This window comes from Ylistrum balloti, unplaced genomic scaffold (genome assembly GCF_031769215.1).
Source record: "Ylistrum balloti isolate Yb309-2 unplaced genomic scaffold, AGI_CSIRO_Ybal_v1 Utg369656, whole genome shotgun sequence".
Classification (NCBI taxonomy): Eukaryota; Metazoa; Mollusca; class Bivalvia; order Pectinida; family Pectinidae; genus Ylistrum; species Ylistrum balloti.
This window is the reverse complement of record NW_026781909.1, coordinates 1,212,403-1,239,702: the sequence shown is the minus strand read 5'-3', so window position 1 is coordinate 1,239,702 and position 27,300 is coordinate 1,212,403. Positions and strand designations below refer to the sequence as shown.

At 34.4% G+C, this 27,300-nt stretch overlaps 1 protein-coding gene across 1 annotated transcript; it reads right to left on the bottom strand.

Annotated features, from left to right (window-relative positions):
* Nucleotides 1-13,301: 13,301 nt before the first annotated feature.
* LOC132557853 (E3 ubiquitin-protein ligase MIB2-like) lies at nt 13,302-26,226 on the bottom strand. The gene is made up of 18 exons (XM_060222386.1): nt 26,025-26,226; nt 25,608-25,779; nt 25,067-25,173; nt 24,435-24,641; nt 23,479-23,618; nt 22,259-22,363; nt 21,095-21,199; nt 20,641-20,800; nt 19,963-20,120; nt 19,374-19,522; nt 17,355-17,511; nt 16,836-16,990; nt 16,477-16,603; nt 16,258-16,360; nt 15,886-15,965; nt 14,423-14,601; nt 13,968-14,182; nt 13,302-13,348 (listed from the first exon to the last, which is right to left on the bottom strand). Exons 1-18 carry the CDS (start codon nt 26,224-26,226, stop codon nt 13,302-13,304), a joined length of 2,568 nt encoding a protein of 855 aa, XP_060078369.1.
* Nucleotides 26,227-27,300: the final 1,074 nt, after the last annotated feature.

Here is a 27,300-nt window from a genome sequence, read left to right as displayed (position 1 = left end):
AAAGGACATTATAAGGTTTAAGTAGATCCCCCAACGACTACGGCCATCATACATATTCATGTAGAGTTTCGAACCAGCGATATATAAGTAGTTTATATATAAAACAGCTGCAATTAACAGTTCAACTGTTGTAATGTGCTTTTATTTGTTGTTCTCAGACAAAACAGTACTATAATACCCGCATACCTCATCATCTGTACATTTATACCCAGTAATCAGAATAATATTGCCCGAATCAACCGGTTTGTGATGTATAAAATACTATCATTTTCACCCCCTCCATAGATACTGAGATATGGTAATGATATACTGAAATGCTAGAAAGAACATGGATACTGACCTATGAACGGACACAGATAACACGAGACCTACAACAAAAGATAAAATATTCAAGCTTAACGGGTCTTTAAATATAAGCTTAGAGGTAACTAGTATTCTCTAGTGTTAATTTTTCTCTTAAAGAAATGTTTTTTTTTCTTCACTAAATGCTCGAATCATGATAGTTTATGAATACTGGTGGTCGTATAATGTTTATAACATAAAGTAATTATGTTGTTCATCACTCACCACACGGAAGAGTAGTATGCCGCCGACGAAAAGTGATAATTTCATGTCTGATGTTATAGTCTACCACATCTGCAAACAAACAAAAAAAAAACCGAGTTTATTAAGAATAGCTATCAATATAAGTTGAACATAAAATTAAGCGTATGTTAAATATGATTTTATCATTATGTAAATAGAATATGTTAACTTCTTATTGCTTTGATTTTGTGATGAAAACATGTAATAGATGAGAGCGAGAATATCCTACTATTTGTATGTCAGGTATTCATTTTAAATTATTATTACTCTATATATCTGTATTAATAATTGTTGGAAAAATTATGAAAAGGTGGGTGTAGGAATATGTTTGAAGCATTAAGCTGATCCTGTCTGTCACGCTTCGGTGATTCTACTATAAATCACCTCTTAGCATCACTGACGTGTCTTAGAAGAATGAAAGATCTGCAAGATACAGATTGATTCATTGTTCGGCTCTACAGTATTTAACTCTGAATTTTCTTCGCTCTTGATAAAGGTTAATAAGTCAGAATACTCCTCTTCAACAAGACATTAAACCGAGTTTTTGATAAACTAATTCACGACAGTACTATCTAGGCTAATGAAAGTAAGACCAACCATCCACGATACTTTATAAGTAAAGCATCTACAAATTAGTCTCCTATGAAATCTTAAATCATGTTCTGACAGAAAGTCCATTCAAATAATTCATTTTACTTTGATAAGACCTTTGTTATGGTGCAATAATATTGTATGGGACAACATAACTAATGTACAGTTCGAAGCAGCAGAATTATGACTAATGCTAATAAATACACCAGTCACTAAAGACAGTTGGCACCCTCTCTTTGTCTGAAGAAGAAAACCCAGAATGCTCAGTATACTTCTTAATTAATGTATGCCTGCGTGGACATTCTAACATACATTCTTGTAATACCAGAAGATCCAACGATTTCTCTGCAATAAACTGTCGACATTAAACAATTCCTAAATTCCGTTACGTCTTCAGCTCCTTCTTACTACTGCAGACATGGCCAGGTCCGTCATGCGCGAAAAGTCACATGTGTATGCGAAACTTAGTTAATTATCTCGTATGATTTGCAATCAGTCTTATAAAACTATTGAACATGTCCTCCTCCCATGTTCTAACTACCAGCAGCTCAGATCTCAAATTGCTATTAGAGTAAGTCATTAACCTCCAGTGTTATCCCAATCTATACCCTTTGTATCATTCTCTATATCAACATGATCATCCTCATTATGAATTAGATTTTATTCTTCACGGCTGCCAAGATTGTAATATTAATGTTAATAAATCAATATTAGCCTCTGTAATTAGCTATATTATTGGCACTAAAAGATTTTGCAAATTATAAAAGTTTTTAAAATTATAAATTATGAATATGAATTTGTATACTTGGTTAGATATTGAAGAATTCTGATATTCTAGTTATCATTTATTCCTAGAATAGGGATATAACTCTCTAATGTTAAAGCAGAAAATCCTCTATATTTTGGAAAAAATAATTCTATTCTACAGTAATGCACGTTCAGGTATACTTGCTTCTCCATTAGATAGGATGAGGGTCAACTTTATTACTATGGACACTCATTAATTCAGTTAAAATATTTCTAAATTTTACAGATCAGATTATTTTCTATTTTGAATTATATACCAAATTAAGTAAGAGCTATCTCCCTTCTAAGGTTTCTCTGTGTATTTATCTGTATGTGTGTGTGAGGGTGTGTATGGGAGAGAGGGTGTGTATGTGCGTGTGAGGGTGTGTTTGTATATGTATGTCTATATGTGTGTTTGTATGTATGTATCCACTGTAAGTTACTGTATGCTATACATGTACATGTAAGTATGTAGGTTTGTGAGTGTGAAAGAGAGGGAGTATGTATGTGTGTTGGAATCTGATCAGTGTAACTGTAATTGACCACCTGTGTTGTACCAGAAGAAGACTTATATAGGCACTAGCGTGCTGTCTAATCCTATTAATACTTTGTATTAATAAAATGTTTTGAAATGAAATCTAAACCCTTGCAACCTTTCTCTGGCTTCTGTCCATGTTGTACATAACTAATACATGAGATGTTGTCAGAGTTGTGTGTATGTTCCAGCAGTCATGGACCTCCGACATCCTCATAGTCTTAGCCATTACATCCTTTCTTCTTTCTCTGCATATCTTGTCAACTGTACGTGAAATATTACTTTTTTACTGCTACCTTATTGATTTACATTAATACTATGTGCTTGTTTCTGAATTCTTCCATTTTCTTGTATAATTTACATACCATACATTATATACGTACATTAATAAAATTTCAATTAATTAATAAATAATTAATAATTAAATTAATAAAGGTTATAAATTATAGTCATCCTTAAAGCTGATTCTGCCTAAAAACATTTTTTACTTTCACATTTCGATCAATAAAGACTTGAGTCTAAGACTGAAGTACGTTATTTCTAGTCATAGATTGTTAAGGAGCTTGCCGCTTAGCTGTCATTATGGATTCCGATTTGGTATTCCATACTTTAACCGATTGACGTAATTTCTTCTTACAGAGTCTGGCTCGGGAAACTGGAAGGTGGTGATACTGACGTTCCTCTTACAGTTAATCCATGTGACCCCCTAAATCATAAGTAAGAAGTCAATCGTTTTATGGCAGCCACTAATATAGTAACAAGGGAATACCCTTTAACAAATATAGATAAAACCTATTGCCTAATATAAAAGGTGGGAACACATTTCGTAATAACAGATAGAACTGATGCAACACTCTTCACTTAAAGAAGAAACCGAAACAAGCCCAAATACATTGTAAGAAAAGTTACAATATCTACTTCAGTTCTGTTCATTATAAAACACTTTTACTAATTTTGTTTATTTCACTATGAATATAACCCTTTGTCATTTTAAATCGATGTCAGTAAATCCTTAAAATTGCTTTGAATTATTCCTCTCACACTTACATAATTCTTACAATGTCTTTCTAGATTGATTTTTTTAAAAAATGTTTCTCATGATAATAAAAACATAAATTTGAAATTGTTATATCTCCTCCATTTTTACAAAACGAAGATTACAATAATAATAACTCATATAACAAATCAATGCCTTATATTGTTGTCATTACGTATATCAATGAGTTTAAGTGTCGCCATTACATACATCAATGAGTTTAAGTGTCGCCATTACATACATCAATGAGTTTAAGTGTCGTCGTGATTATGGGGTTTAAAGCACTAGGATGATTACCTGAACGAATTTCAAAATGTCATGCTACTGTGCTCGTTACACGTCCGAAGTATTACTAATGTATGTAGGTATCATCACTCCTCCTTGTCATGGATGGCTGCTTGTTATTCAACTGCGCATTTCTTATCACACGTGAACTCTAAACATAGTAAGGCGGGAATATTGTTTGCACATGTCCATGTTTGATGGAAAATTTCCGGACGAGGTGTATGTGTATCTGATCCCTTTTACAGCGTATAGATGTGTGATTACATGATACACATAACAAACATGATGTCCCCTTACATGATTATATTTATTTAATATTTATCTAATGTGAATGCCATGTCTTTTTTAGGATATGTTTAATGGTATGCCCTATTAATGATATTGATTAATGGTGTACCCTCATTGTCATGATGTAATTAATGGTGAACTCTCGTTGTCACGATATGAGTAATTATGAACCCTCATTGTCATATAATTAATGGTGAACCCTCATTATCATGATATGATTAAAATTGAAGCCTCATTATCACGATATGATTAAAATTGAACCTTCATTTTCACAATATAATTAATATTAAAACCTCATTGTCTCGATATGATTAATTATGAACCCTCATTGTCATATAATTATTGGTGAACCCTCATTATCATGATATGATTAAAATTGAAGCATCATTATCACGATATAATTAAAATTGAACCTTCATTTTCACAATATAATTAATGCTAAAACCTCATTGTCACGATATGATTAATAGTGAACCCTCATTGTCACGATATAATTAATGGTGAAACCTCGTTGTCTCGATATGATTAATAGTGAATCCTCATTGTCACAATATAATTAATGGTGAACACTCATTATCATGATATAACTAAAATTGAACCTTAATTGTCATGATATAGTTAATGATGAACCCTCATTGCCACGACATAATTAATGATGAACCCTCATTGCCACGATATGATTAATAATGAACCCTGTTTCTCACAATATAGTTAATGATAAACTCTCATTGTCATGATATAATTAATGGTGAATCCTCATTCACAATATAATTAATCATGAACCTTCATTATCACGATATAATTAATAGTGAACCCTCATTATCATGATGTAAATAAAATTAAACCCTCAATGTAACAATATAATCAATGTTGAACCCTGAATGGTGAACCCACATTGTGAACCCATGGTGAACATGGTGAACCCACATTGTCAGGATGTAATTAACAGTGAACCCTCGTTGTCATAATGCAATTGATGGTGAACCCTCATTATCATCATATGATTAATGGTGAACCCTCATTATCATGATGTAAATAAAATAAAACCCTCATTGTAACAATATAATCAATGTTGAACCCTCATTGTTACGACATGATTAATAGTGAACACTCATTTCACAATATAATTAATGATGAACCTTTATTATCACGATATGATTAAAGGTGAACTCTCATTACCACGATATAATTAATGGTGAACACTCATTGTCACGATGAAATTAATGATGAACCCTCATTATCACGATATGATTAATGGTGAACCCTCATTATCACGATGTAATTAATGGCGAATCCTCATTTTTACGATATGATCCGTCTTGTGTCAATAAGAAAAATCTGATTCATACTAAACACATATTGTTGTTGTTGTATGCGTTTAAATTTCAAGAATACGGTGTACTCGTGCTACGTACTTGGCTAAAGACGTCAATACCAACAATTCATTTTTTAAATTAATTTACTATAGTGACAAACTTCTACTGATAGAGTGGCAGTTTTGTTACTTTTCAAAAAAACCCACTTCATTTGTACCTTTAATACATTTTAAAAGGAATTCTCTCATCAATGCATATGTTAAATGTAAGTGTTTTCCGTCATTCGTGAGTATAGCACGAACAATGTCCACAATAACAGGTACATGATCAAATGTGATGTATTATTTCACAACTTACAATTAGACACAGCACATCAGCTGAGTTTGTACTAATTAATTACATGTTTATTGCAATTAAATGTATAACAATCTCAAGGTGAGGACATGGAGTCCCAAGCGGACTGTATTTCTGTAAGGGACGTTAACGGATACGATAAACACGTATGTAATCTCGTGACAGGTTAACTCAATACATGTATAAGTAACACTGTATACGATGGTTGTAAATATAGATACTTATATCATCTATTCTAAACTTAGGTGTGTGGAAATAACCTTTTCTAAATATAGCAACCAAACAAGTAAAACTTTGGAGTGAAAAGATACAATGTTTAAGAAGTTTACAACCCCCAGATTGGATATCATTTTTTTTTTACTTTTACAAATCTATATGAGTGTGATATCTTACAAGACGTCCTTACAACAGAGGAGATATATTTATTTCGGTTTAATATATTTTCTTCGTATCATGTTGTTTATATTAGCCACATCCAAGCTATCGTATAACTTTGTTTGAGACAAAAAAAAACAGCTTTATAAATGAGACGTATTATATTGACTAAATAAATGTAAACTAGTAAAGGGGTTACAATGTTTAGAAATATTTAGGTATAATTCTTTAATTAATGTGAATATACCACACATCTACTCACCCACAACTGTGCATTCGCTGTTATCACGCAACTTCCGGATTTGTCATATCTATATTTGTCTTACCTTAGCCTCCACTCTCTAAACGATTGATTATGGACAGCTGGTTGGTCTTATTGCATTCCGTATGAGGTGCCATCACAGCACTGCATTTTAACTTATTGCCATTATCTTTGACTCGTATTTCTTTTTCAATGTTACAAGATATCACAATGGAACAAAAAATGTTCGTGCTAGTTATACAAATGATTTAGATAAGTAACTTCCATATCAATCTTATCCATATCTTGTGTAAATATTACATACATTGTTATATATATATATATATATAAAACAAAGTGTAAATATTGAAGAATCTGTTTCTATTAAGGGAACATGTGATCCCTTGATATATACATAATTTACTTCCAAAATTCGTAACAACGGTGAACTATTATAATTGATTCCTCAATCCAAAATCAAAACACATATACACATACTGTGCAATTAGTAAACCAATTAAAGTCCCGATAATATTTGAGTTTGGATTATGATTATGTTGACATGTTGTTTATAGTTAACTTTGACGAAGAATAGTATTTCCTATAGTTGAAATCACTACGTTCCGTAACAAATTAACTTTCCTCTAAAGAGAAGATTGAATAATTCATCTTTATTACTTTCACGATAAAAGAGTTTTTTTTAATTTTATGTTGCAACTGATTATGTATCAGGACATTAGTTATTTTGAAAGTATTGCCACATGCAAAAGCTTATGTTAAGGATCTCTGTTTTCTTAATTTGGAATTGTGGTTATCAACTGTATAAATACAATGATTTTCTGAAGATGGTTTGACGTCATAGGGTCGATAATGATATGAAAGGATTTTATGGATGTGGTTATGTTTAGTAGAGTCAGGAAACGTGTATCCAGCAGCTGGGAGAACTAGCATGTAGACATGTTGATACATCATTTCTAGTTATTTAGCGAAGGCATTTGTTTCAGGAAGATGGCTTAAGTAAGTAAACCATATAATTAACCATAATTAAAGATATAATGATCAGGATTTTTATATGAAAATTTGCATATTAGTCAATATTATTTCAGCATCATATCTAACAACATATTTTTTTTTTCAAATTTAGACATGTCATGTTTAAAAGAAAATGAAATATCTTAACTTCCAATAAATTAGGTACGACAAATTATGATAAAAAAAAATCTTATGGAATATGGAAAACTTTAAAATTATTTTTTCTAGTCATAATGGAATTCTAATCATTTTACATGATATCAGTTTCTAGCATAGACAGGATGGCGCCGGACCACAGGTAAAACATCTTAATTACACTATAACCCTTCTGCCCATGTTAAGTTTTAAAAGTGCACAAATCGAGATACAGCCTAATTGTAATAATTGTTCACTTAATGTTTCGACCAAGATATCTCTATATAGATAAATATATATAAGTGGTGATGTTGTAGATCTAACGAATATATTATCAATAATCAATTCTCATTATATTTTTAATTTACTTAAATAAACAGTATTTTGCTAATTATATATTTGCATGTATGTGTTTGGTCTTCTGGTATGTGTGTCCATTAAAGGTTCATTTATCATATTACACTGTTATTACCAACTTTGTTAGTTATATGTGTAATCGCATACTCCTTTTCATAGAGATAGATATGAAGAAAAATGATATGATAGGTATACAATAGCATTTGCTCTGTTGTGTGATTGTGTAAAATTCGTAAGTTATATATAACAGTTCCAGTCCAGTTTAATGTCAACAAGTAAAGCTACGGTATGTATTCTATATGCTCCTATTGGAGGTTAAGAAATATATTTCGTTGGAAATCACGCTGGAAGAAAATGGATCTAACAATGTCTGTCTAGAGTTATCTTTCTGCATACTCATATACACTACATAAGCTATAAGCTTTGAAGATTTGTGTCAGAAATACAACAATTTATCACAACATGTTCTTAGGTTATCAGCTGGACAAACGAAATGCCACTGACGTCTTCAGACGATTAGAAGCATATCCGTCCGAGCACCAGACTTAACCTTCAGCATATATCATATCATGTTATAATGTTTTTTTTTATCGGACTCTGTTTTGCGTTGTTATCCCGACGTTGAGTCAACAATCGCGTGTGGTACATATCTTGTAAGATGTTGACATCAATGCCACCTTATTGTTTATCTAATGCTGTGATCTGCTATAAATATCCTTCTTGTTCTACCTTGACATATATTAGGATTTCGTTGCACATTTCGATACGTGCAATGGCGGATTACAAATGAATGCCTAATATGCACTTGGTGACAAGTTACCTCGATGTAAATTGATCGTAAAGCCGTTATATAATTAGCTTTTGTATTCAGCAGGGAATATATGTATGGTAGATAAACAACAGAAAATCTAAAATATCCAATTAAACATGTACTAAATATTATCAAAGTGTCAATTACATAGTTTTTGAAACAGATAAAAGCTATAGGTGAGAGTTCAGTGATATGTTGTGGTATTTGCGTAAAATCAAAAGCGCATTTGTTACAATTTGTACTATTTATATAAAGTAGATTTGAAAGTGTATAGCCATTCTTGGCACACATTGCAATATTTAGTATTTTGAAGTTCAGACCTCTGAGAACATGCTTGTGAATGAAGTATTGTTCCTTAATAAGTTCTAAAAAAATGTAGAAAATCTCATCACTCTACAGCAATAAGCTTTGTAAGTATGGCAGTAAGTATGGCAGCATGACTTTTTCCAGCGGACTTTAACTGTAATCCCTTCGGTTTATTATTCATCGAGAGGTCAGACAGTCCTGATCATTGTTGTTGAATTGTGATATTGACTGATGTAAAACACAAAAATCAAATCTATTTACTGCCTATATATCTATCATTATTATTAGTTTCAATACTAAATTTGTGTTGTTGCACAAGAAAACGAAAACTATAATTTGGGTCGTTAATCAAATTGCGTATATTTTGTTTTTCAGTCATTTGTATTGTGATGAATTGATGTTTCCAGTAGGCAGTTGCTGAGGAGAACCGCCATCTTGGATCCGTTTCTAGGAAACGAGATTACGTGATTTCGCGAGCCCTATCGTTTATGTTGGCGCACATTGTAAATCTTGTTAATGTCATTGATGCTGCCGATATAAAAATTGCCAACAATAATTAACCAAATAACTAGCAAAGCAGACTATACTTGCTACATGTTTTCACACCAGACTGAAGACAACATAATAAGTAACAAAATTCCGTTTCAAAAAGGTGTGGAAATGCTGTACACTAAGACAGATGAGTCTATGGACTGTTGGAAATCACTTTTAAGCATTTTGAAAATCAATGTGACGTCATTTGATTACTGACATTACAGTACAGCAACATTTCTCTTTGAACACACAAATGAGTAAAAAATCGGGGAGCAAGAAGAGAGAAGGAGAGAGAAAATATATTGATATGGGTTTGGTGATTGCTGTAATAAATCGGAAAGACACCTCCACTTCCATGCTGACATGTAGGCTAACACTCGTCCTGAAAAAGGAAGATTCAAAGACGACAAGAATAGAAATCCACGGTTTTCAGTGCATGTAGTTTTAATTTTCTTTTCTTGGAAGGTATGGGCGTTGGACGACACCCATAAAACCTCAGTATTTACTGTAAAAAAGAGTTTCCGTGAGAATCCTCATTGTGATCGTAGACTTAGGTAACACTATAGTATTGTAAATGGTCTATTTCTCTGAAAGGAATACCTTTGATATATAAGGAAAAAAGATGTTTTTGTTGTAGAAACAGTGTTAGTAGTAACAATTACTGAGTGTTTTTCCTTGACTGTTAATGATGGCCCTAAAGTGAACATGCTGCAATGTTTGTTGTTATTACATGTATATTTTACATGTGTGTCTGTGTGTGTTCCAATAGAATCATCGATTGTTTTTCATTCCTTCTTATTCGGATAATAGAAACCCTATATGTTTAGTCTGAATTCTATATAAAGGTTCCAAATATGCTTACCAGTATTGAAAATTTAGGACACTCATTGAATCATCATGATGTCTGTACACTCCTTCTTTTAGTTTACTCAGTTTTGGTCAGTTTCGTTTTCCTTTCTCACCTTCTAAATCTTAGTTCAATAGACACCAAACATTTCAAATGAATCCTAGAAGGACGACTGAACAATTGTGTGATGAAATTTGAATAGCTATTTAACATATTGCGTATCCTTTTCTGTTCGACTATTAATGTACTTGTTTCACAAAGACTTTTTACTACATTGACGAAATATGAGAATAGTTCATATAACTTGCTTCATAATAAGCAGTCTATATAACAGCTATTGATTGATTAGGATGGACAAAAGAAAAACAATTTTATTTACCTTATTACTAATTTGGAGGAAGTCTTTTGAAATATGTTTGTGATTACTTTACTGATGAAACAATGTTGTCAGAAACCGAACGTTTACATTGAAATATCACAGCAGAATAACCAGTAATTATGTTTATAAAGGCATAGTTCTATGAGATTAAACCAGACTTCCATATATATATATATATACAAAATTTACAATATTTTCACTCTAGCTACTACTATTTCTGATCTCCAATGCATTAGATAATGTCACCATGACACGCTAAATGAATAAATATGTTACGGATATATTTCGTTCTAGTTAATTAATAAAAATAAACATAAATATTTTGGGGTTTTTCATACGCGTTTTGTGTGAAGGAATATTTTCATTTCAAGGAACTTTGATACACATTAACAAACACTGAGAAATCAGCACAATCAACCTTCATCAAATAAAACTAAAAGACAAAAAAATGTAAGTTATAACAAAGTCAACATCATGATCAGTACAGTATTAAAAATATGTCATTCATAAATCATGAGCACCAAATGTACCTTGCCTACGAAGCGCAAACTTTTTATCTTAAAAAACTTGAAGAAAGTGTCATGGCGGTGGGTGTGAAAATCCTGAAAAAGTGTCGTATCGGCGGGGTGCGCGTAGGACGAACAGTCCAATTTTGTGACGTCTAATGAGGTCAAGTGATGTTATATATTAAGACGATCTTGCCACAACGACAAGGATTAAAGCAACATTGATGTTCTGTTTGTAAGTTTTGTTTGTTTATAAGTGCTGTTAGTTGATAATTCAAACTAAGCCCCTAGACTAGCTTCTTATCATGGCGCCAACTCGCACGTACAGTGTTCTGTATGCTTACGTCATGTCGAGAATTCCGTAAAATATATTGCTCAAAATTTATCAATAGTTCAACCACACTGTGCTTCTTTTTTGAAATATATAGTAATCGTATTGTTATTAAAAAAATAAACTAATTTTGGATGCTTTTAAAATAGCGATTTGAAAAATCGCGGCATTATTTACGCAGAAAATTGCCGCTAGAGGGTTCTAACTCTTTTCGATATTTCAGCCAATGAGATGGCCAGGATCGGTAAATTTTATCTGAAAGGCCGTCGCAATAGGCTATGCGTACTGAATACGTTTATCCTAATAAAAACAGTGAGTTCGGTATCGTTTATTGTTAGTTACAGACACACACAAGCTTCACATCAATATCCAAATCATAATAGATGTCTCATCAGGAGAACAGAGTATTAAATATCAACCCTTATATATATATAACAAAAGAACATACGGTTATGTTAACAAAATCTAAATTCAAAGTCAAGGAAAGTAGGGCAAAATATGACTATAAAATATATTTACAAAGACCTCTCAAAAAAGTACTGAGAGAATAATTGCCGGAGAGTTAAGCATATTCAGCTTCATGGACGAAGCCCGCTATGTAAAGTTTGGTTTATTCAGGTAACTGAAGTCACGTTCTTAAATGGGTAGACATTTAAACAACCAGGCATAGTACCGAGCATCCGAAACGCCCAATTCCACATTACAGAAGAAAATAGAACATTTTCAATGAGATATTTGATGACCGTTAACCTTCCCTATAAAAATTTACAACGGAATATTATGCTTGAAATTAATGTTTGTGAGGTGAAGTAATAGTTGAGATACATCTAATTAATACACTGAATAAAAATAGATTAATATGGAATATTCCTCATCTAATTCAACATCACAATTAATATCATATATGGTAAAAATGATTGTTGTATTCGTTTATATTTTCTCTGTTAATCAATAAATTTGAAACAAATATAATTTTGCCGAAATCTTGAATTATTGGATCTACCAATTCTATTTTCCTCATTTTAGAAATTTTAATTAACTTAATTCAAGGCAGCAATAAGAGGATTAGGATTATAATGTCTCTAATATTCATATCTCGACATCTTGTCTTTTATCACATGGAGTACTGATCCCACCAAAAAAATTATTTCTTATTTCATGTAAAAAACAGAACTACATTATATTCAATTCTAGTGTTCGACTGTTAAAGATATAAAACATCTATTTGACTTTACGTGTAATGTTAACAAAAGAGAAAATATCTCAAGTTAACTTTTAAAGTTTACAAGAGTAATACATTAAAATTTAAGAAAATTTGTTTTCCATCACCAGGAAAATAAGATAACGCAGTTTGTTCCAACATTCTACAATACGATTGGCAATACCTTTAAATATTCTTTGTTGTGTCGTGTTCATCACCCCGAGATATCCTACTGCTGTAAAGCAAATGTTACCGACACATGTCACCAATAAGTCGATTTGATCCGTTTCAAATGGTGGTGACATGATGGAAATGTCTTACGCTGTTTGCGTTTTTCAAATTCAACAAGTATGCCATATGCACTGGGTTTCAGCAACGTTAAAAACGCCCATGAATGTTTCCACCATCACATACTCTGACTGAAATATCAATGCATCTGCCGGTTGTTTACTTCTGCTGGATGAATAATTTCACTGCATGCGGCATGGATTCGGCGAACAAATGATTACGTTACCATCTGAAACCAACAATTTAAATACTTTCACTCTTAAATATAATACACATTCACGCTGTATGATGCAATTTAATTAATCATTCATCTTTACTTTCCACAGTTATATCCAGTATTGAAATAATGGTATGCATTTTTTGTCTTTTATATATCTTTGACCTCACTGAAGCAAAAGTTCCTGGATGAAGTTAGATAAACCAACATTGTATGTTGATAAACTTGTATATGGGTTTGAATCATCATTGTCACCAGTCTCAATATCTAATGATATATATATACGACTGCGATATATTACCGGGATAAAGGAAAAGTTTGGCCCCCGTTTTTTTCGCCCTTTTCGCCTATCAACAGGATTTTTAGATGGAGCGAAAATTTGTTGAACCTGTATAGCGCTTTTGCATAATCCCTAGAGGGACGAATTGAACACGAGGCGAATTTGTGTATAGGGGAAGAAGGACGAAAATAACCTTTGGCGATATACAGTATAAGCAGTGAATCGACATTTTATTCTTCTAAGGAATAGAGACCTGATGAAATTCTTTAGGTATCAAAGACCCAGTCGACTTTTGATTGGTTAACATCCTCCAATGTAAACACTTGAAAATGATTTGATAATCTGTCTTACCTTGGTCTTTTCTTTTCTCGATGTCCCCATAACATACTGGACATTCGTCGAACTCAAACGTACACTGCAAACAATGTAGCTTGTGTTTACATGGTTCATACGTAATCTGCGCTGGATTGTCCGAACATTCCACACAGTTCATCTTCATTCGTGAGAAAACTTTTCTCTCTCCGGCAGCAGACGTAGGTCGACTTCTTGCATTTGCTGCCGGTTTTCTAAAATGTATAAAGGAACAATTAAACGCCGATACCCTTCCAAGGGCCAACACTGTAAACGCTATCCAAGCTAAACAAAGTATCGTTGATATACCACGCTAAACATACAGTGCCAAGAAAACAAACAAAACATTGTCAACTTTCCATTTAACTTGAACGAATATGATCAATTTACCCAAAACGCATCGCAACTGACAACGCTGTCAGAGGTGTCAACGCACCAGATTTGGACCTACTCACGTCTGCTCAGCACACTTGACTATTGCCCTCCGAACGGTCTGGTCCTGACAGACGTCGATAGGGGTTTTTCCTGACTTGTTTTTAACATCAATTTTAGCACCAAATTGTACCAATAGACAACCGATCTTGATCCTTTCCACATCGCTGCCTCTTGGACCCACCATGAGGACTTGAAGCAGCTGTAATAAACATCCTCAAACACTGCCTAATGCCACAATAACATAAGCATATTAATTATCAAAAACTGCAAGTGATAGTGTAAGTAATTGTTTGTTCTTAAGTTATTAGTTAAAAATTGTTAACACGTGGCCAGGAGAATATGTCGGTAGTAGACAGTTAAAAGGTTTCCTCAAGCACTAACTTTTTAAAATTATTTTATGACGCAAATAAATCAGCATCACGAAAAGAGTGTTTTTGTATTTAATGAATGAAACTTGATGTTCATATGGACCGCATCAAGTAAGTGAACAATTACATGTCTCGACCGTCATTTTACTTATAGTATCTCAAAACACCGTGCATTTCCGGTAACTAGGGGTTTATCATCATATAAACATCAAACATCACCTTTGACCTGGACGTGTTTCTTTTCATCAGTGCTTTGTGTAGCAATACACACCACCAATGACAAGGGTGTGTTTCTACATAATGGAGATTTACATAGCAATACCACCAATAATGACTAGGGTATGTTTCTGCTTACTGGGAAATTATAGGGGGAATACACACCACCAATGACAAGGGTGTGCTTCTACGTACTGTAGATTTACATAGCAATACACACCACCAATGACAAGGGTGTGCTTCTACGTACTGTAGATTTACATAGCAATACACACCACCAATGACAAGGGTGTGCTTCTACGTACTGTAGATTTACATAGCAATACACACCACCAATGACAAGGGTGTGCTTCTACGTACTGTAGATTTACATAGCAATACACACCACCAATGACAAGGGTGTGCTTCTACGTACTGTAGATTTACATAGCAATACACACCACCAATGACTAGGGTGTGCTTCTACGTACTGTAGATTTACATAGCAATACACACCACCAATGACTAGGGTGTGTTTCTACGTACTGTAGATTTAAATAGCAATACACACCACCAATGACAAGGGTGTGCTTCTACGTACTGTAGATTTACATAGCAATACACACCACCAATGACAAGGGAGTGCTTCTACGTACTATAGATTTACATAGCAATACACACCACCAATGACAAGGGTGTGCTTCTACGTACTGTAGATTTACATAGCAATACACACCACCAATGACCAAGGTGTTCTTCTACGTACTGTAGATTTACATAGCAATACACACCACCAATGACAAGGGTGTGCTTCTGTTTAATGCGGATTTGTTGAGCAAATACACGCCGCTAATGACCGAATGGGCTTTATCATAAGTTTTTACATCTGTAATTCACCAAAATGATGCGTTTCTACTCACCGTTTGGTGTGACACACTACTTCCGAGGACGACATGGAGTGGAGTGTTTCCTTTATTATCCTGCAAGGTCGTGCTTGCTTCTAGAGCAAACACAGTATAAAACATCTCTTAGTAAGGAATTATATTGAAATTATCGGAATAATCAATTGGAAATATGTACACCTCAGACATGATTTTCTTTAATCAATTACTGGAGATTTAATATAATGTCCTTGTTTTATATTTTGTACATACTGAGTATAAGAAAGACAATATTTCTAGAAGTGTAACTGTAAACTATTTAAAATATTTACCATCACCATTTACCAAGTGTCAGATTGCTTAATCAACGGTTCCTTAAGATTAGATAAAAAGTATCTTTAAAAGTACTACCGTTGTCAAGAAGGAGTTTGACCATGAGATAATGACATTGCATTGCCGCCAGATGGAGTGGTGTATCCCCGTCATTGGTTTGAATATCAATGGTCGCTGAACCCTAATTGTCAGATGAATATCATGAAAAAAACATAAATATTTCATTTCAACAAGGATGACTAATATTCAGAGTGGTTTTGGATTTTCTCGAGCAGGAGTTAACAACATTTACAGTACCTTGATGAGAAGGACAGAAGCTACTTGTGTATGATTGTTGTATGCCGCCAGGTGGAGCGCCGTAACGCCATCCTCTTTCTTAACATCAACAAGATCCTTATGTCTGCCGACGATTTCATCCACTGCACTGTTTCAACAAGTATAGCAAGAGAACAAATATTGAAAAAAATACTTTGAGCTAGTCATATTGTTGTGGAGCAAATATGTCAATGAAAGGAATGACAATATTTATATAGGAAGCAACAAATATCTCCATATGTTCATAAAAAGTAAAGATTGTGGTGTTTAACGGTAGGCTTGACAGCCGGTGGGGTCCGAGAATAAATAGAATAAGTAGGGACCATATGTTATAAGCTTACAGCCCATTGTTCTTAATGGCAGCCAAGTGTAGCACATTCATTCCCCTTCTGTTTTTTTTGCAGAAATCTAGTTTTGTCTGACCCAACAGCAAGGCAATAACATCGTCATGACTTCCATATATGGCGTCATGAATTGGAGTGTTTCCAGCGATGTCCTGTGGATGAAAATCGAAGTATCATAACAAATCTCAACTATGAGATGCTTCGTTCTGTTCCGTTTACAATAGTGGCTAGGTTTCAGTGCTGAGACAGGCACAGATAACGTTAGATATGCACCAACATAATCAATTCCACAACCATAGATATATATTATTTTTGTTACTAATTCAACATTTTGCCGATCACACAAAGAACACCATTACGACAATAACGTTAAACAGACCACTTGTAATATATAAATTCCCATTTGGAATTTGTCTACAGAGCATAGTGTCGGTATTTTCAATTCTATTCGTGGATATAAATGATTGAATTCCCGGTAATCAGGTATCAAATGGATCTTATTGAAATGTAACCCACCTGTGGGTTGACGTCACATTCCCTGACAATGAGAAGCTTTACCAACAAGTCCTCCCCAGCTTTCGACGCGATATGAAGCGCTGTACGATGTTGACGATTCGCAAAGTCGATGTTCGCCCCGGCGTCAAGTAGTATCTTTGTAGTACTGACCTTCTTCCTGTTTGGTAGAATAAATGATTAACATATCAAGCAATAATGATTTAAAAATAGTTGAACAGATTGGTTTCCGAGATATTTCTTGTTTTGTGAAAAGGGTCCACTTATAAGAAACTATTTGATACTTGTACGCAAATATTATATCTATAACTGTCGCTTTAAAACAATCTTTTGTTCAAATTCAAACACAAGTTATTGAGGAAATATTTAGCGACAGGAAAAGACATTGTGACAAAATTAACCAGAACTTGTTTCCCCTTAACAGTTGAAAAAAATCAGTTGGTAGATAAAACAAAAACACATATCTATGTGTAATAATGATTGAAAAAAGGTTAGATTATTTTGAAGAAAGTCACATGACATAATAGTGGGGATTTTTGATAGAAACAGGTATATATATATATCAATAATCACTGTATATGCGAGTTTTTTTTTGTTAAGATGGTCTCTGATGAAACAAGGTGCAATGATATGATCATGTTTCTTGTTATATGTGTATTTTGTACATGTGTGTTTGAAGATGGAAGATATATATTTGTGTATGACAAAATTGATATAAAAAACTTATATAATATGATGACAGCTTCAACAGGCCCATCTGGAAACGCAATTGACTTTTTGGTCAGGTCGATCCTTTAACTTCAAAGAATTGCACTTACGTCGTGTGTAATGTATGTATGTGAGTATTTTGCCAGTAGAGAAGTATGTGTGAGGGGATACATACGTAAGTGTATATGTGTGTACAATGTACATATGTTTACATAGTATGTATATGGGAACAAGTATACATATTGGTATGATAATTATAAAAATAATATGAAGTAACCTTAATTCATTACCAAACGCCAGCGTGTTCATAGACATTTATGCATGAAGTAAATAAAATGAAATGACCAGATAGAATTGTTGTCAGACAGGTATTTTTGCGTGTTTTATTGTCTTAATGTTGCATTTGTTTCTTGTATATTGATGCTGCTGTTGTAATGTAAAATGTGCAAATATTTCATATTAAGGGTTCAATTGGTGGGTAGAATGTTTTACACGCATACATATATACATACACATATTTTCCTCGTATGATATTAAAATCTATAACTATGTATGTGCGCATGTGTGTAAATCTCTGGTTATTTACTTCTACTGTATGTGATTAATGAATGAATGGTGGAAGAGAGAAGAGAAGATGGGATGAAATGAAAATGAATTAATTAAAGAAGTGAAAGAGACCTCCTACGTGAGGTTCCATGATGTATGGTGGAATAAAGTCAGGGTCCTAAACTTGGCATCTCTGCAAATTATCTTTTGCTGTGAAATGAAAAAAACAATTTGAAACCTAAAAGAAAGAAACTTTTGTACGACAGGGGTAAATATCAAACAATAGTATTGCAGGGTTTATCAATATACGCCTGCCAAATGTTAAAAAATATTCAAAATTTAAAAAAAAGGGCAATACCTCTCTCAAATACAGTTGAATTAGGATAAAACAAATTCATGTCATGAAGATTATGCCTGAAACGTTTTGAAAAAATCGGTTGGAAAATCAGAGAGGAGATATCTGGATAAGTTTAAAACTATGAAAACATCCATGGGAAATAACTTTCTGAATGCAGTGTTATCAAACTGCCCTTCAAGAAAACAGAACTTCAGTCATGCTGATTAAGTCAGCTAATTTTTTTTAAATCCGTTAAAACTGAGAGGAGAGTTACCCGGACAAGATTAACATTATGAAATTAACAAGAAGCAGTATCTCTTCCAGATATAGTCGAATCAAACCGCCGTTCAGGAAAAAAGTACTTAATTCATTGAAAGTGAAACCATTGTTTCAAAGGTGATTCGAAAATATCGAGTATGTTAAGTACTTGCCCTACAACGGCTGCAAGAAGAGGTGTATTGCCACCAGCGTCTGTTTGTTCGGTATTCGCTTTGTTCCGAAGAAGCGTCTTCACCACTTCGTCATGCCCTTCATGGCTGGCTAAGACAAGAGCTGTTGTATCTTTGATCACTTGATTCACCTTGAGAAAGTTATAAAAAGTCATTTAATGCATACGATATATCACATCCGTTGTGAGTTGTGAATATATGAGTTGGCCGTTTTCCTAAGTCTCTTTACATTGAAGGATCATTTGCTCATGTTTCCTTATATGGATGGATCATTTGCTCAGGTTTCCTCTTGTCCATATTATAAACCACAGACTTACTTTACTTTTTAACTGATTGTCAACGGAGGTTTATTCATGTGATCTTGCGGGATGAGGATTGTTTATTTTAGTATTCTCCTGTTTAAAGAATAACGCATCACTCTGTACAATCAATCATTACCATTGTTTAGACACGTCAATATCAAAATCCAACCTCTATATTTTATCTAAAGAAATCAAACGTTTAAGAAATACAATTTTAGTTTGATTTATTCCTATACCTATTATCTTTTGTGAACAATATGACATCATACCAACTGAGGTTTAGATCTTAAGATTTTGCCGATAAGATCTTCATCGCCTCTAGCGGCTGCCTGTATGAACTCTTCCGGGCCAACCACTCGTACACCGGCTCCATCGAGCAACATCTGTGCCAACAGTAATCCAAGGACATTGCCATATCCAGCAGCACCTGCATCGGTAAAAGGTAAATAGTTACAGATTTTCGTCAGATTTTTTTCTCGATGATATGTATTTTCGTTGGTATTTGTTTTCTTACATAAATCTTACATGTGAGACAAAACGTTCTGAAAAGGTAAAAGTCTTCTTCTGCTTCACTGATGACATCCATAATGTAAATAAAAAAAAACGATATTCAAGATGTATACCCTAAATTCAGTAACAAGGAAACAAAAAGATATGCTAACAAACTTTCGGTCATAATCTCCAAACTGCGTTACTTCAAGCCACTGTTTTTGTCTGTCAATAGTGACGTGAATAATTGATACTAAGTGATGTCGTGACCCACGAAAAAACTATTTCCTATTATGCTGTCAATATAAGGAGTACTAAAATGGTAAAGATTTTTCTCTGAAATACAGACACGCGTACCTTATACTGAATGTACATCAATGGTGAGATTAGGATATTAGTATAATCTGTGCTACATTTCCACATCAACCTAGTGCATTTATGACAGTGATTACACTTACTCTGAAATGTACCATCAGTGCGAGGATTTACTTCGAATATTTCCTCATCAGGGGACGGAGTTAGACAAGCAGGACTAAACACCCAGGTCTTCTTTCCGAAAGCAACCACCACGTCTTCCTTAGGTGTAATACGTACAACTTTACCTGCTTTACCTAGCAACTACAAAAATGAAAAGAGGAGAATCTTATTTTTAAAGAGAAAGAGTCGCGCGACTTTCTCTACCTTAATTTGGTACAGCATTATACCAACATTACCAAGTGAGATACGCCTACATCACTATTAAACAGCTCCTTTGTAACGCTTGGTAAGGCGTGTTTGCAGAACACCTTCGTTATGGTAGGTGTGTCTGTGTATGTTACATATGTTCTAAATATTTTTCATAAATATTGTATAAAATCACTAATTTTACAGATGGAATCTATAGAGAGACTATTTTGAACATGGAGTACATACGATAGCCATATCGTCCACCCAGCCACCATGGTCCTCCTGAGCTAACTTTACGAACTCCTGGTCATCTACCACTGTCACGATGTCGTCGATATCTACATCATGAACCTAGAACGTATGGCGGGATCATTACTACCACATTATTACAACACAACCCCATAAAACAAATCAAATATTGTACAAATGACATACAAGTGAATATCAATTTTTAATGGATGGAGCGTCAAGTAAAGAACTGGTGAGAGGTGATATATACATCACCCAGCGAGTAATACAATCTGAGGCGTTTCCCCGACTACGCTTTAGGGTTAAAGACAGCAAAATGAAGGACTAAACTGCATCATACAGCTGTTTCGTCTTCCCAAATCTCGTCAGTGATGCGAATAGCCATTTTTAAAACCTAAGGGAGGACTGGGGAACATAAAACAAGAAAGAAATATCAAGATCTCGATGGGTAGGTGCGTCATTTCCGTAATTTAACAATTACTAGTGCTTTTCCATCTCTATTTTGACGTTTCCATCTATCACTTTGGATTGTCCCCTAGGTTTCAAACTTTTGGCTCTTAACATCACTGATGATGTAGCATCGCTGACGAGATATAGAAAGATGAAACAGCTGTATGATGTAGCATCACTGACGAGATATAGAAGGACTTTTGGCTCTTAACATCACTGATGATGTAGCATCGCTGACGAGATATAGAAAGATGAAACAGCTGTATGATGTAGCATCACTGACAAGATATAGAAGGACGAAACAGCTGTATGATGTAACATCACTGACGAGATATAGAAGGACGAAACAGCTGTATGACGTATTTTAGTTCTTTATTTTGCACTATCGTTTTAAGTTATAAACATAGTCGTGGGAACACCTCAAATTGTATTACTACAAGTGTAACCACACTGCAGCAATATTTCATCATTTATTTATTATCTATGCAATCTTTTCATAGAATTAACGTCTTGGTGTGAAGGAAACTAGATATCAAATTGTCTTTGTTACATTTATTTCTATACCACTTAATCCAAGTCTTGATTAGCAAACGCTTTTACAACCGGTGGGCATAATAATTCGATAAGAGATTGTTGATTCAATTATATTTGTTTATTTATATATCTTTTTACTCAAAATTTATTTTTAACACAAAATTTAAGACCGGTTACCTTGACCAGTGTGTCTGGATTGACAATCCATTTTTCCGCCCCAAAGGACACAAGAGCGTCACCACTACGGGTAAATTTATCGATTTTGCCCATTCGTCCTGGTAACTGACGAAAAGATCAAGAGAGATCTTAATTAATGAATTTTGGATAGACACTGTGACTGTTTACAATTCTAACTAGGTTAGATAAGTCTGAACATTCAAAGTCCATTGATGCCCTTTAACACGCCTTAAGATGGCATATCTTAAGAACAACTAAATACTCCTGTCCAGGCTACATTGGCATCATATAGGAATGCTATGAAATACATTCACATGATTTCGAAACGCCCTACCACCAGACCCTCAAGAGCCCTGTGTAGTCAGCTTGTGTGGTCAGTCTTTATGGTCAGCCTTTCTGGTCAGCATTTATGGTCAGTTTCAATCTACTTTGGTTACGGGTTTCCCTGTCTCTCGATAGAAAGGATGACGGAGACGAAATTTAAGAGACCGACCAGCCGAAAATACCATATCGCTAACAAAACCTATTTAGACTTTCAGACTCCGATAGAACTAGAACAAAAATGAGAAAATACAGATTGACACGGAGACCCAAGAAATGTTCAGGGAGAAAAATAACAGTTGTTCCTAAACGAGAACAAGGTAAACAACAAGGAAACAACCAGGTGTTAGATCTAGCAACCCAAATATTCTATATGAAATGCCATTGTCAATAAAATATATCTCCTCCCCCTCCCCTCCATTTCTCCTTCCTCAACTTTGATCCTAGAATTCTCCATCAAATCACACAATATCAATTGTTTTGAATAGCATACTACGGTCATTATAGAGCAATCTTAAGATATTTGCTAGCAAAACTTAAATACAGCAAAGTACATACACGTCAACAAAAGTATAATCCAAACCCCGATTTACTAAACTGGTTCAAAATATGAACTAAAGAAACGTTTACTCGGAGATTCCAGAAAACCAGTACAAGGAGAATAAGACATGGTGTTCTGGAAGAGCAAGCGTCTTCTGCTTCATCACGTTCATCAACGAGAACAACAACGGAACCAACATATATGATAACGATATGATAACGAGCATCACTGCTTTTCGCTACATGGACGCAGAATTACCAGAATTAGCATTCATATACAAACATTACATATATGATCGATTTTTTGTTTGAATTAAAAAGAATCTGTTTTGATCGTAAATAAGGTGTGAGAGACGTGCCTCTTCCATTCGTACGGTCCAGCCACCGTGATTTTCCTGTAAGACCTTCAAGTCTTCCTTGGACACGCCCACACACACACTGTCGTTGACCTTTAAAACGTCAGAGGACAGTTCTGCGTACATCGCTAAAATATCAGCATCTGTGGAAATAAACAATAACAGTTACCACATGATCAAAGATGTATAATTCCCTCCTTTTGTCCAACTCTCCTTTTAAGATCCTTACTTTACTTTAACCTTCATCTTTTCATCTGTAGTATGTTGTAAGGTTTCTGAGACTATATTGACTAGGCGAATACTTGTTCGTAAAGGCATGCTTCAATTTGTTAACGTTCGACAAAGTCTCCGGATCAGCTTGTGTATTACTGGACAATTGACTTCTTCAACATTCTACTTGATCACCTAATTCCTGAAAATGTCATCATTTCACGATAAGGTACATACCGAAACGTGTAGAGTTATAAGCGGATATGATTCAAGTCAGTTCTGAATTGATAGAAAATCTAGACATAACTAAATTGTATAATGAACATAATGTAATACTGCTTCATTTGGTAGATATCCATGCCATTTAGTAAAATGATCGAAAAAGTTCCAACGCCGCCTGCTTTTTAGTAAAGTAATGATGTTGTTTATCGGGTCGTAATTACTTTGTAAAATTATCGGATTATTATAATTATTATGATTATCATTATAGTTATTTTCAAACAAAATATAAAAAAAAATCAAAACAAAAAACAAGATTCGAAAAGATATTATCAGCAGTTTAGTTTTGTATGAAGCAAAGGTCGGAGAGTAAGAGAGTTATATCGATGTTATCAACTTTTAAAAGATACCATGTTACTACTAACAAATGAAAGTTAACGGCTACTTTTATAATGTTACGGATTTACAGAGATGGATAATTAATGATAGGTTCATTGTCATATTGACTACTTGTATGGACATGTACTAACCTAGAACTGGAAGATGTTCTTTGTAATAATCATATCCCGGGGCCTCTTCATCCACTTTACATTTTAAATCCACCTTGCCTTCAAAACCGAGACGATATTTATAAGTTTTCTGTGTCTTCTCCCACGTAACAGCTACACTATTACGATCTCCTAACCCCTCCTCATACGAGCGTAGTCCCGCCACTGTTCCAGGTTTACCAGCTCCACCTGCTCAACACAAGCTGTACTATGAGTTCGAATCAGGTACGTCTCATTACTTAAGTCAATACATTGAAATTAATCTCATCTCCTTGATGTTCCATGAACTTGTAACTAAAGACGAAAAACATTATAGATTTAACTTGACAGAAGACAATAGGTAACTATAACATTGGAGAAGATTCGTCAGTGTAAGTTCTTTATACGCGTTAAAAGTGGTGGATTTTTTTTCTTTTTTTAAGTCTGGAGCCATTTTTCGCTGATATTCCTTAACTCTATTTGTTTATTATAACCTTGAAACCAGATGTAGTTCCTATGTATTGGCCATTGGGAATTTTAACCGTCGTGTTTTCTTTTCAAAATATTCAAGTTTCAATATGGAATCGTCTTTCTCATACTACAACAAAAATGATTTGTTCTTTTGTTTTTTTTACCATCTTGATCTGACCACCTCCAGTCCATTCCTCGGACAACCTTGGCTCCGGGGAAAATACCCAGGGATCGCTGCTTGTTGGAAGTAAAACGTTTTGGCACCTTCACTCTATCAATAGTTAATAAGTAATTATTTCAAACAAAGCAGAATATGGTAACAGTGTTTCAGATACCAATACAACTATTTCAGAAAAAAACTCAAGTCATTTTCTGAGTCGGTGATCATGAATCTGTATCAAATATCAAAATCGCTTTTGTTTCACCAACAATAGTATGTTGATTGCATAAGGTTATATAGAAAGTATATTCGTGGTCGTGAAGAAAATGACAGTCAGCCTTGATGGTTTTCTTTTAGCTGAATATCAACTCTTTAGTTGTTTTCTGACTATCGAGACAATAATGTGACGTCATGTTTTATGACGCCAATAGTGTGCACGTGTTTCTGAAAATGACAAATGATCCTGTGGTAAATATTGGTCTGACAATATGTTAAACACTTCTGTTTTCATGAGAGTATTTAACCTATTTGAATGTTTCCCTTACCCGTCAGATCCAGGACAGAAGTATCTCAGGAACACGTGCTTCTCGTTGTGTTTACCCTTAATGTAGCAAACGCTACAAAGACACAGCCCATCACATTGCATACAGTTCCACTTCATGCCAAATATACCATTCACTTTACACTCGGAACAGGTCGCCGATCCGAAACGAATACCTAATTGTGTCAAAAAAGATCACGGAAATACGATCCATATGTTACATCGACAAAATATTTCTTAAAGCACAGTTCATTCAAATCATAAGGACAATGCTGACGACGACGACGACGACTCATGATGATGATGATGATGATGATGACGACGACAACAACGAATCACAGTAATGATGATAATGATTCTCCCTCCTCCTTCGATGATGATGATGATGATGATGATGATGATGATGATGATGATCCCATACCTGTTGGCGCATTATCCAGTATCCGAAGGTCACATTTACCGTCTTTTCCAGCACTACATGTCGTCATTGTCCCCATGTCCCATACTACTGTAACAGTGTTGTTGCCGTGGTCCTTCACCACAGTTCCAAGATGGCCGTCACCTCCATCTTCGTTCCCAAGACCCCAGTCTGGCCCTCTCACTACCCTCAGTCCCAAAACCATTGTTGTATCAGCTGGAAGTTCGTGACCTGTATAAGTCATATACAAGTAACACAAACAATTGTAGTATTTACCCACATATCACTCTGCAAATAGAGTGTAAGACGTGGTCCTCGTTCGTGATCGGTAAACTTGGCTAGTGTGATAATATTATTAAAACGTCCCTGTATTTGATATAATGTGACAGTGTCCTGGTAATGACATTTCAATGTGATGGCACTATAAAATGTTCCAGTCGTTAATTTTACGTGGTGTCATTCTCCAGATAATGACATCAAAACAACTGTTACCAGGTGGGGTATACATTTAATATGAAGCCAATCCGCGTGGAAGATAACTGATCACATTTAATTATGTTCTCAAATATCTATAAAATCATCAAACCAGAACAAAATCCAGGAATGTGCCGTTATGACGATAATAATGATTTTGTGGCAATATCACATGTTTGACAATAATTTAATAGGTTTGTAAATTTACTTATTTTTGTGAAGGTCTTATTGAAGTCCAACAACATCGTATACAATCTGTGTTGCCTTCGCCTATCTATCATTAATATAATTAAATCTAGATGTCTCCTAGGTGAACATTACTGACCGCCGGTCACTTTCACTTCGGTATCAATATACAGTAGACTGACATATTATATCTTACGTTTTGATGGATGTCTCACCTTGACCACCAAATGTATATTCATACGCTTGACCGGATGGACGTTCAGTGTTGGCACTGTACAAATTAAATTAAATTATTCTCCTGTTCATCGATATCTTACGCCCTGCCTAAATTATTCTCCTGTTCAATATCTTTCGCCCTACCTAAAGTATTCTCGTGCTCATTTAATATATTTCGCCCTACCTTAACTATTATCCTGTTCATCAATATCTTCTGCCTTCCCTAAACCATTCTCTTGTTCAACAATATCATTCGCACTCCCTTAACTATTCTCCTGTTCATCAATATCTTCCGCCCTACCTAAACCATTATCCTGTTCAATAATATCATTCGCCCTCCCTTAACTATTCTCCTGTTCATCAATATTTTCCGCCCTGTCTAAACTATTAACCTGTTCATCAA

Coding starts and splice junctions, on each gene's coding strand:
- LOC132557853 (XM_060222386.1), bottom strand. CDS start 26,226: ATGGTTTTGGGACTGAGGGTAGTGAGAGGGCCAGACTGGGGTCTTGGG. Junction 17,512..19,373: donor CTTCTTGCAGCCGTTGTAGG/GCAAGTACTTAA, acceptor TCTACCAAACAG/GAAGAAGGTCAGTACTACAA. Junction 15,966..16,257: donor CAAACTCCTTCTTGACAACG/GTAGTACTTTTA, acceptor TGTTTGCTCTAG/AAGCAAGCACGACCTTGCAG.